At 29.6% G+C, this 12,621-nt stretch overlaps 1 protein-coding gene across 2 annotated transcripts; it reads left to right on the forward strand.

Annotated features, from left to right (window-relative positions):
- Positions 1 to 2,265: 2,265 nt before the first annotated feature.
- Positions 2,266 to 8,324, forward strand: EMB1967 (Forkhead-associated (FHA) domain-containing protein). Of its 2 annotated transcripts, none has more exons than XM_068625687.2 (7): positions 2,266 to 2,591; positions 2,970 to 4,963; positions 5,102 to 5,159; positions 5,743 to 5,891; positions 6,246 to 6,332; positions 6,851 to 6,979; positions 7,876 to 8,324. In XM_068625687.2, exons 2-7 carry the CDS (start codon positions 3,116 to 3,118, stop codon positions 7,963 to 7,965), a joined length of 2,361 nt encoding a protein of 786 aa, XP_068481788.1. In that variant the 5' UTR covers positions 2,266 to 2,591; positions 2,970 to 3,115; the 3' UTR covers positions 7,966 to 8,324. The 2 variants fall into 2 exon arrangements, with proteins under 2 accessions (XP_068481788.1, XP_090151306.1); XM_090295180.1 differs by having other exon boundaries at positions 2,329 to 2,591; positions 2,984 to 4,963.
- The last annotated feature ends 4,297 nt before the right edge of the window (positions 8,325 to 12,621 follow it).

The raw sequence follows: 12,621 nt of genomic DNA on the forward strand, positions 1-12,621 counted from the left end.
CATTATATTATTAGAAAAAATATTTACACTTTATTTTATTTATATTTATAATTGTAGTTTTTTTATAACATATTTATCATCGTAATAAAATCATATTTAAATATAATAATAAGTAATGGATTTACTCACATATATTATAACTATTTGTTCATTTATATTCGAATAATATTTCTTAAAAATATATATTTTATATTTTATAAGACAACTTATAATTAAAATATAAATTTTTCCTATAATTTTAATATATAATGTCTAAATCATTCAATTTTTTTATATTTTTTTTAAACTTGACTTTTTTTATTTAGTCAATATGTTATTTTTATTAAAGTAAAAAAATAAAACTTTATTAAAAATTTGAGAAAGATGAACATCATTTTACTAAAAATGTAAAAATTTATTTTTAAAAATTAGATAAAATATAATTATTATTTTATTAAAATTTTGGGGGATTATGTGTAATTTGTCATAAAAAAATAGTGTTTGGTGAGTCTTTTGCTTAAATATTTTTATGATGTATTTTCTATTTTAAATTCCATGTGGTCCTTTCATTTGAAATTGAAATGAAAATATTCACTTAAAAATCAATTATTTGTGTTTGAGTTATGCCCACTATTTTAATAATATCTCTTTAACTTTGTAACACACTTGTATCCAAATAGTATTTATAAATGATGTCAGAATTAGATAATTATATTTCTTATGAGGTAAGTATTCTGAAAAACTTGAAGAGATTAGTCTCCATAATCACAAAGATGTGAAATAAGGTGACGCAAAGATGTTTCAATTGATTTAATGAATGGAGTTTGAATTTTAGATATACAAAGAATAACTTTAACATCTATACTGGTTTTATTATCTTAATAGAGCAATTGTCTCTTATAAAACATACATGTGTTTTAAAAATCGAACTAATAAAAAAAAAATGGATCTAAAATATTAGTTAAGGGTGAAGGATTATTTAAAGATGGTTGTATAATATACAAAGACATACGATTACGAGGTAGACCATATAAATATGTTACGTACTTAGTACCATTTAATTTCGTTATTTTCGGATAAAAAAAATCTTTATTTACGTAATGATGGAATTTTAAAAAAAATATATATTTAAATGATAATATTATAATAATAAATAAATTAGATATATTAGATTAAATTTGCTTTCCTAAAATATAATATATTAAATTGTAATATTAGTTATCCAATAATTTATAAATCAAAATTAAATGAATTAAGAATCATATAAATTAAAAATAAATATGATTACTATATTAAAAACACAAAATAATTTTTTTTTACAATAATTAATAATTTAAAACATTTAGGAGACAATAAAATTGATATGAACTATCAAGTATGTTTGTTTTCTATAACAATAGTTAACCGCAAGATTATATTTCTAAAATTATATACTTAATTTTTTGAAAAAATGCACTTGATAACATACTCAACCGGATATCCTTATCCAAAATAAACAATGGCAAGTTATTTTTCTTTTTTATGAAGTTTGTATGTACTCACAAATACGAGTAGCACTCAAATTTATATAATTATATAGGTATTATATATACATAACTGTTCTTATTTGATAAAATTATACTATTTTCAGAAAGGTCTCAATATTTTTAAAAAAAATATTTGTCTAAGCTAAAAATAGAATTACTTTTCTTATTTAATTTCAGTCTACTTATATCTAGTATGTTATTGAATATTCTACAAACTGATAATGTTATTTAGACATGTATTTCTAAAAACATTGAATACAAGTATAAAAAAGAATGTATTATTTCCTTCCAAAAAATAACTTGAATTTAATTTTTTTCATTTAGATTAAGAAAAATAATAAATTTGTTATTTGTTAAAACAGTTTTTCTAAAATAATATGATTATATGAATAAGTATATTATTTTTTTAATCATATAAATACATTTTTTCATGTTTAATAAAGGGCAACTTTGATGTAATTTAAGAAAAAAAATCAATATTTTATTAATTTTTTCACATGTATTAAGAGCAATGATTAATATAAAATAATTTTAGTAAATTGATATTATGTTTCAATAAATAAAATACTTTTACCTTTTATAAATATTAACATGTAATTTACATAAAGTTAAATGAAGAAAAATTAAATATTTCATTAAAACCTAATCAATTGAATCAATTTAATTTGGGTAAGGCATTCATAACAAGAGTGAACAGTTTGAATGAAACGTATTAATATTGTAGTATTTTGTGACGATAACGGAAAGTAATTTATATTTTGTTTTCATTTTTATGAAAACCGAAAACGTAGCCCAAAAAAGACGACAAGTGAAAAAGAAATCCCGGTGAATGGTAACAAACAAACGCGGTTTCTTTTTTGCGCCTTAAAAGGCTAAAACCCTTGTATTCTACAGTCTTGAGCGTTGCACGAAAAGTGTGACACGCACATCACATAGCATAGGGGTTTTGGGTTCAGAGTGAGACACACAGTTACACACTCCCAAGACGAGGTGGAGACGAGACGGTGCTGAACGACGATGGGAGCTCTGGCTACATTAGCCCCTTGGATTCCCGAGGACGATCTTTTGCTCAAGAACGCCGTTGAGGTTTTCCCTTTCTCCTTCTATTCACTTTCAATTTCTGATTTTTTTCCCTTTCATTTCTCTTTCCATCTCTCATTATCCTGTATTGTGCTGCCTTTTTCCAGAATCATTTCCCTCTAATTTCAATTTAAACCCTCTCTTTTTGCTTATACCTTTTTGCTGCCTGTATGTATAACCAATACACTCGCAATTTCTCTGACAAATAATCATACACCTCGTATGGGAACCAAACCGTGGAATTGGCGCCTACATTATTGTTAGTTTAGGCATAAAAGTTAGTTCCGAGAGAAGAGTTGCTGACAAATAGATCTATTTGCTGTTCTGGTTTTCATTTTGGAGAATAGCCCAGGATTCGGGTTTAAGTGTTTAATTTAATTTTAGCTTTTAATTTGTAGGCTGGTGCTTCACTGGAGTCACTTGCCAAAGGTGCAGTGCTATTTTCTCGAAAATATAGTATCAGAGAGATACAAGATAGGTGGTATTCTCTCCTCTATGATCCTGTCATTTCTGCAGAAGCTTCTGCGGGCATGACAAATTTTGAGCTTTCAGCTTCGCCTCTCCCATCCAAGTTTTACAGGTTTGGACATTCCAGAGAACAGAAAGTTGTTTCAGCTAAGAGCAAGTCTGGAAGTGTTCGCAATTTGTATTATGCAAGGCGCAGAAGAATTCGCAATAGCATGTTAACTTCCATGGACTTAAGTTTTCTAGTTGATCCGGGGAATGGTAATTATGCAGCGCATGGAAGTGACCCCTTGTCTGGAAACTGCTTGACTGAAGGTGGAGCTTTAATTCTTCCTGCTGAGTATGATTTTCCTCCTGAAAATGCTATGGATGATAATGTAGCTTCTGATGGAGTTACTGCCAGTGTGTTTTTCTCTGGAGTTGACAGTGCAGTTGAAGAGAATCTGCCTGCCAGGCTAAATAATGTACTTAAGGAAGAGCCTCAATTTATTGGAGACGACGTGCCTTTGGATGAAGCTGTTGACGAATTGGATGTTCCCGGAGAATTGACTATTGATGGGTGGATTGGTGACGATAGTTTAGAGAGAATACCCTTGCCCGCATTGGATCACATCAACAATGACCCTGGAAACATGTGTCCTGATTTTGATGAAAAAAATGCATTTGATTCAACCGAGTTAGAGTGTGGAACTTCATTTAACTTAGCGTCACTTCCTGAAATACCAGTCTGGAATACAGATGAGGGCATCAAAGAACCTGATATGGCGTGTGATGGTTTTAATGATTCGATTGCGTGTGGGGAGGCTTATTTGGAAGAACTGTCCAATTCTCTCCTCAACTTCAGTAGTGAGGAAGAGCTCTTTCTGATGGATGTCGATGGAGAAGAAGGGATTGACAAATCTTACTTTGATGGTCTGAGTTCGCTCCTACTAAATTCTACAAATGATGTTAATCCAAGTGAAGTCCATAAAAAGGATGAAACAGAGTCGCAGGTCCCTAAAATGGATGAACCAGAGTCAATAATTGTCTCACAGGCACATGTTCTAAACCAGTCAGTTTCATGTCTCAAAGAGGTAGAAGACAACCCAGTGTCAACCTCTAGTAGTGTACAAGTGGTTCACAAATTAGAGTTCCATATTTCATCTCCTCCCTTGGCTGAAGGCCCCCTCTTTCATGGACTAACTAATGAAGTTCCTTCCTGTTCCCTAAACACTGAGGAACAAGAAATTCCAGATAACGAAGATGTTTTCCTACCGTTTGATGTGCCTCCTGTCATATTTCCCCCTTCATCTAAACTGATTTTTAAAGCATCCAAGAAACCAATGTCATCGTGTGTACAGGATTATGGATTTAATAAGCATAGAGCTACTGGAAGAGGTAAAACTTTGATGCATATAGAGAAGAAAATCTGTGTAGAATCTCAATCATCTTCTCAGATGATGGGATCTCCTTGCTTTCTGGGACCTGATGGTGGTTCTAAGGTAAAATGCGAGTTACCTGCTAATCATGCATCCCACATAGTATCTACCAGTTCTGTTGCTGTTTCTGGTGGCTTAGGTGGAAATGATGCTGCGAACACTACAAAGACTCTTCTGCATGCAAATAAAAAGGAAGAAGCTACCAATGCTGACTTGGCAAAGGATCAAAGCAATCATATGGCAAATCCTTTCATTAAGAAATCGGCAGCTAGTTCTAACGACTTGAGAAATCATCCCCAACTTCATGGTTCTAGCATGAAGAATGAACAAGATTTAGGTTTGCCACTTCAAGATCACCAGTTGAAATGTGCTGAAGTTGGATCCTCAGATGTTATTGAGTCAGAGTTGGTGGCAGATCCTCTAACATTAGATGAGGAAGAGCAATATATAGAGAGTGACGATGAACTTCCTTCTTATTCTGACGTAGAAGCAATGGTAAGTTGTATTGCATCAATCATTCTGTCAACACTTGGCCATTTCATTAATTCTTTGCCGAAAAAAAAAATAAAATTCTGTCAACACTTGGCCTTTTTCAGTCTCATTCTTTGATTCACTCATTCTTCCCTCCTACAGGTACTTGATATGGACTTGGATCCTGATGATCATCTGGATTCTTCTTATAATGAGGAAGGTATCACACAGCCCTCATTTTTTTTTTCTGTACTCTGTTATTTGTTATTCTTTTTATTTGGAGAAGAGATATAGAGAACATACCTAAAGTAAAGTGATAACCTAACTCAATGGTATGGGAGCATGCATCGGTTACTCGGGTTGTTGACAGCTTCTAAGGGATTCTTTATGGTTGCCCATATTTTTACATGTCTTTACAAATTGTTAAGTAAAAAGATAAAATGAGAAGCATTTTGGGGAGGGGGTTGCGGCATTTTTCTTTGAAGATGTTACAATCCTTTAATGCTCTTTCTAAGGATTTCCAGTTTGCTGATAAAGTAATAATGGATCTGCAAGTCAGTTGCATAATATAGGGAATTTGTTGAACCTTATCAATTATGTCCATAATGTCTCCATGCATTTGTGCTTGTATATTTGCCTTGATCATCATATATATCCACTGAATATGCTTGTGGAACTTAGTATTGTTTTTTTATTACAATATTCACACTAAGATCAATGATAGCATATTAATATTTTGCTACTTTCCACTATCTACTTTCTTTCAGTATAGCCTAACTATATATCTTATTATTACAATTTAGTATCAAGATATCAACATGTGGAAAGTAAGCGAGCTATCATGAGGCTGGAACAGGGTGCCCATTCTTGTATTCAGAGAGCCATTGATGCACATGGAGCATTTGCCATTTTATATGGTCGCCACTCAAAGCATTATATTAAGAAACCTGAGGTATTTGAGCCTGTGCTTGCTTGGCCAACTTGTCATTTGAGAGATTTTTTTCATTGTTTCCTTTTCAAAAACCTCAAAGCATAAAGAGGTTGTTATCTTTTTTTTACTAAAAAATTCTCACATGCATTACACACATTTTTGGTTGTTTAGTTCAGATTGTGCTCCGGACTTCTGGCAGCAATCTGCTTGTAAATTGAGTGAGTTTTGTGATGAAAGTCAAAGAATGAAGGGAGTAGTAGTAGTAGTAGTAGTACAGACTTATCTGCAATTATAAGCATAATTGTGCTTTGAAAACAGCCGTTCACTGGGATTTTTTTCCCTTCAATATTTAAGATGGCTCAATTCATCCTGCAGGTTCTACTTGGAAGAGCGACGGAAGGTTTTCCTGTAGACATTGACTTGAGCAAAGGAGGGTATAGCAATTCAATATCTAGACGTCAGGTTAGTTATATTTACCTACTTACACTTAGGCTGCATCAACTTTTTGCTGCATTTGATACATGTTGATAAACATGCAGAATGTACGTCTCATTTCCAATTCAGAAAACAGTGTTACATCATAAAATAAGCTATACTGTACTAATAACCTCAATATACCTCTTCTAATTTTAGCTTCAAAGAAAATCAATGCCATGCTAGGAATTTAATGGATGAAGAATTGTGATTGGATATAATTTATGTTAGTTTATGAAGGATTTATGTAATGCTTTATTGTTTCCGGGTTATTAATCTGGTCATAAAGGGCAAACTGTTTCATTTCATCCACAGTCTTGCTGTAATGGTCATTTTACTTATGATGTGATGTTGACATGATGTAAATTCAAATAGTAGGGATGCAGAATTATAATTTTTTTAATGTGTAGTTTAATATATTATAAGTTCGGCGTAGTTAGGTGTTGTCTTCACTACCGAATAAGGTTGACTTTAATAGATTATGTTTTCCCGTGGCTAACTTGTAGGCAATTATCAAGATGGATAAAGAGGGGTCATTCTACATCAAAAACTTCGGCAAGAGTTCAATCCTGGTAAATAGCAAAGAAGTGCAAACTGGTCAGTCTCAAAGACTGCATACCAATTATCTAATTGAGGTATGATCATATGGCTTCTTTCATTTCCTACACTTCTCTTTTATATACTGTAATTTCTTATCCAACTGAGTTCTTACCTCCCGCTATTCCTTGTGCACTCGGCATTCAATTATGTTCCAAAACAAAATTATTATCTTCTACATATCATATTCAGTCCTCCCGATCCCTGTGTTATCAGTATATCCTTTTATTTCTCTTCATTCTTTTCCTTTAGCATTCAACTTGGAATCAGTAAAAGGGGTCTATCATTATCCTTATTGGTTAAGTTATGTTGTTTTCGTCTTTGTATGTTCTTGCCCATGTGTTGTCGAATCCTTTTGATTTAGTGCTGCTAGAATAATAGTCTTTTCATGCCAAGTATCCCAGATAATGCCTAACGTCCCTGTTTCTGTACTTTGCATTACAACATCTTTATTTTTGTTTAAGCAGAAAGCAAGTGTCTAGGTTTTCCCAGAATTTAATTCTGGGAGTTTAATATGCAGAACAGTTAGGTGTTGTCTTCACTACTCAATGTTTCTTCTATTTATTAGTTGGATTAAATACGTAGAATCATGGATTTCTTTGCACCTTTTACTCCAATGCCACCATATGTCTTTAATAAGGGTAGCTGGTCTTATAATTATAAGAATGACACGTTACTGGTTTCTGTCATTCGAATTCCATATCTGATCTGTTGTAGCAAGTCTATTTTGGTTCATAAAATGATTTAATTTATATATGAGCTGAACGTAGAATTTTATCTCACTATTTTTATTTTTTTTGGGGAATTGGGGTTGGCTGTGTTCAAAACTTAAACGACGTTGTTTGGATTACCTGAATTAGTAGGAAACGTGAGTTCTTCGTAGCGTTTCTTTAGTTAACTTCCGAGGAGTCTCAATGAGTGGTCTATTTTGTAGGTGAGGGGCATACCTTTGATATTTGAGATAAATCAAAATCGTGTGAAGCGGTACCTGGATCACATTTCTGACAATTCACAAACCTTTTAGTGTTGGTTGTAAATGAAGCAAGAGGGTCCACTAACAAAGAAGGTGCTTATTTTTACTGCACTTTCTGATTTTTGGTAAATGGTTAGCAGTGACCCAATTGTTGTATGTCATTGCATTTATTGGTGAACTCGTGCTTCCCCTGGAATGGATTTCTTTTGCCCGCAAAAGTAGATCATTCAACCCGAAAGTTCTGTTATATTACATGGTAAATTTATCCAACCCTGAAAGTCAAAATTGAATCTCATCACCGCCCTGCATTCATTTTGTAAGGTAAAGAGGACGCATGCTCTTTATTTTGGACCCCCCATTCATAGGATATATTAATCTTTGAAGCACCAATTCTATTCATTTATTTATTACGGTTTACCCTTTACCTTTTTTTACTTCACTGGCCTGTGAAGTACAAACAGCGATCGGTTATTTCAAAAAATAGCATTTTAATTTGAGGATGGACAAGTAATAAAATTATCATTCCATTTGCCGTTTATTTATTATTCATATCTATATTTATATATCTATACTTGTATATAGGAGATTTTCTTCTGTACTTGTTTTCAATTTTTTCCTATTTTATCCTTATATCTATTTAATTTTATTACTGTATTATGAATATTATGTCATTTCCTATTTTTTCTAAAACATATTAAAATAGTTATTAGAATCAGTTTGAAGGTAGAATAGTTTTTTTTTTAATTTCATTTTTTGAAATATATCTCATTTTTTCAATTTTTACAGTCTGCATTCCAATTTGAATTTATGATATTTTATTAGTGTGTTTTCTTTCTTTGTTCTTTCTCACTTTATTTTTTTTTTCTCAAATCTCTTGAAACTCAATCAATAACATGGCTTTCATGCTTCCTGAGAGTCTCTTCCTAAAAACATAAATATATATTTCATTTAAATAAATATAAATATATATATAATAATAGTAAAAATAAAAAATAAAAGTGCAATGTAGAGGTACGGGAGTGCTTGTCTTCCCGTAGTCTATATATAAATCTACTAGTGTCTTGAACCAGGAATATTTTAAATATTTCATATTTAAATAATGAATAAATCATATATATTAATTTTTTAAATGGAATATATTAAATTATAATATTAGTTATACAATAATTTATAAGTTCAAATTAAATTATATAAATGTAAAAAACAATTGTTATATTAAAAACATTTTTAAATACTTAGAACACGATAAAATGAAATGAAGAATAGTTAACGATACTATCATATTTTAAAAATTATAAACATAATTTGTAATATTATAATATTAAAGAAGTTGAAAAAAAAATTATTAATATTGCATTGAATATGTTCTATCATAATTATAAATCAAAATTACATTAATTATTAATTACATAATTTAAATATAGATAAAATCTACCAAAAACAAAATTATTATGATCAGGATGATTGTAGGGTCTTTTTTCTCAATATCACCTTCTCGAAAGACCTGTAGTGTTATCAAAATAATTAAATAAGATTTATAAAATACAAAAATAATAAAAAGTATGAACTAAATGTGTTATTTTCATATATATATATGTTTAATTTTTTTCATAGTTGTAAAATTAAAGCATAAGAAATCTTTTAGATAAAATATCCATGGGATAGTAATGAAGAAAGTAATTTTAAAAATCATATATTGATGTAGCTGCCTTATACATCTAACCGCATAAAAAATTATAAACACATTGTTCCAAAAATAACAAGTCAGAACTTAAAATATATAATCGTACATATGCATAATTTTGGAAAACATTATATGCTGATTTCTTATTATTAAATAAACACTTTTAACATAATAATTGTCACATAACGCAACATATTATGAATTATTGGAAATACATAATGCAGCAACTTCATTACTTACTTTTGACCACATCCTATTTAACGCAACAAATTGGAAAATGTAAAATAATTTTCAGAAAAAAAAGTAAGATGTATTGTTAAATTTAAAGTTTTGTAACAAAAAAAATCTCAACAAAAAAAGAACATACTAAAAAACAATACAAAATGAACTACATAACTTTTCTTTAAGTGCTATAATATGAGTGTTGATCAATATTGCATTTATTTACGTAATATAATAGGCCTGATTGTGTATGGCTTTTTTCAGCACAGAGTATTTTCTAGAGAAATAATAACGTTCTTTTGATTTTTTATGTTTATTTTAATTTATTTAAATTAATCCGAAGTTGAAAACAAATTATTATAGTCAAAAGTTATTTTAAGCCACTTGCCGTAAAATCAACAACTTTGATTTTTTTTTTTAAATGTATTTTTATCATAGACAAACATAAGTTTTAACTTTTGTTTTTGAAATCTCTAAAAAATAAATACTAAATATTTTACACTAAATTCACTTATTTTTTTTTTAATCTTAAACAAATTGATCCAATATACAGAGTACGGATAAAGACGTACATGAGCTATAGTAGAACTTTGATTTTTCTTATTTTTTTTAATTGTATTAATTGAAAAACAATCCCATAAGATTTCCAATTCCCATGTTCTTCCCAACAAATAGGAGTGAATAAGAGAGGTGAAATATTAGAATATGTAGTGTAGGGTGTGGAGTTAACTATATTCCTGGTTCGGGATAGAGATCCACCAAATAAGGGGTTATGGGCGAAGATGTTGGATCGGGTTCATATTCCAACTCCAAATAAATCATCCCATTTTTACATCAATATTCTAATGGTTATAAATTAAATTTTTTAAGTTCCAAGTTTCATGGATCTCTTAATACCTTTCATCAGAATTTTTATTAATTCACCATTTTATTTTAACACAAAATACATTTACATAACACAGACACACGATTTAAAATTAATATAATAACTCTGTTGACTTTTATAATATTTATTTTTAAGTAAGTGTAAAACAATTTCATTTTAACACAATTATAATTAAAAAAAAATTACAGACAAAATTAATGAAGACCGTAGTAATAAAACTCCTAAAGCTATTAACCATGATGGTAAGTGTAAGCTTAGCGGAAGTTATTGAAGATAGTTAATAGAAGTTAATTGTAATTATAATCATGGGTTATAAATTACAATGAAATAGGACTGAAAAAGGGTATAATTTAATCATTGGTTATAATTATAATAACTGATTTTAAATTTGTTTTGATCATTAATAAATTACTGAAAATTTTCAGGCACTTTGCTTTCATTTTAAGTGGATTTCTTTTATTCTTTTAAAAAAAAAAATCTGTTTCTTCGCTTTTGTTTCATTTCATTTGAGATCAAAACCGAGGTTGATCTCCTTTTATTTTTATTATTATTTTGATTAACGTGGATATTGATTAATAAAATATTGATTTGGAGTCAATTTTTGTAGAATTCTTAAGGAAAGTGGATTTTTTTTCTTCTGAATCGATATGTGAAGAGGTTAGGCTCCCGTAAAGTTGGAAGTTAGTACTGCAACGTTGATTGAGGTAGCTGCTCACATTATTAAAAAAAATACTTATCGACAAAAAAAGTCAAATAAAAAGACGTATGAATAACATGCTAACATATTAATAATTAATATTTTTACTGGCTTGTAAAGAAAGACACAATTTTAATTTAAAGTATAAATTAGAAAAATGGCTTCTAGCAAAATAAACAAAAAATACCACCCTCAATCAAAAATTTGTAAAAAATATTATACCGGTCGATCCTGGACGAAGGATGATACCTCAACATTCAGTTAGTGCCGATCAACATGAACAAATTCGTTAAGTCTAACAGAAGATGTTAAAGTGACCAAACAATGATTAAGCATTAGGTAATACACTATTCTTTATAATTCAAAACTCTAATCCAACCTAATAACAAATAGTCCATGATAATCACATAAATAGTTATAAATTTAGAGAAAAATATACGTTATCATCATGCATTAATTGCACCGGACACCGAATATCGAGATCTCACTTGAGCGTTAAAGTGTCTCTTGTAAATACCATCTGGACTTGGAGTTTACGGAGAAGAGGAAGATAATGAAAGGAGAGAAGGAAGACGTTGAGGTAGAAGCAGATTTAACAACGGAGGAGGAAGTTAGCACTAAGAGAACAATACATACTAAAAGTAATATTATTAAAAATAACAAGTAATGTTATTTATACCTATATATAAAGGGGATTTCCCTCTTTAACGGTTATTTTGATGTTTATCAAATTTACCCTTATTATTTTATCTTGGACATTTCAATCATTTCATTATTTTTTAAGCATTTAATAAATAACTAATTATTCTTATAATTAATTGGAAATTATTTTCTTTTTTATCTATACCTATATATATATAAAAGAGATTCCCCTCTTTAACTGTTCTTTTGGTGTTTATCAATTTTACCTTTATATTAATATTTTTATCTTTGACATTTCAGTCTTTTCATTATTTATAATTAATTGGAAACTTTTTTTGTTTTTTATTTTTAAAACTAATATTCTATCATTTTGTAAAAAGCAATTACCAATTTTAAATTTTTGAATGTAAAGCAGTTTATTAAACGTTTAGTTTTTTTCCCATATCTTCATCTCTCTTAAAAACCATAGTTGTTATTTCATCTTATCATTTGGTTTCTTATTATTTCTTTGCAAAAAAAAATATGAATGAATGACAACAATGGTTTCTTCACCGATGACTCAATTTGTAACGGTAG

The sequence above is a fragment of the Phaseolus vulgaris genome, chromosome 9 (genome assembly GCF_051622355.1).
Source record: "Phaseolus vulgaris cultivar YP4 chromosome 9, ASM5162235v1, whole genome shotgun sequence".
Classification (NCBI taxonomy): domain Eukaryota; kingdom Viridiplantae; phylum Streptophyta; class Magnoliopsida; order Fabales; family Fabaceae; genus Phaseolus; species Phaseolus vulgaris.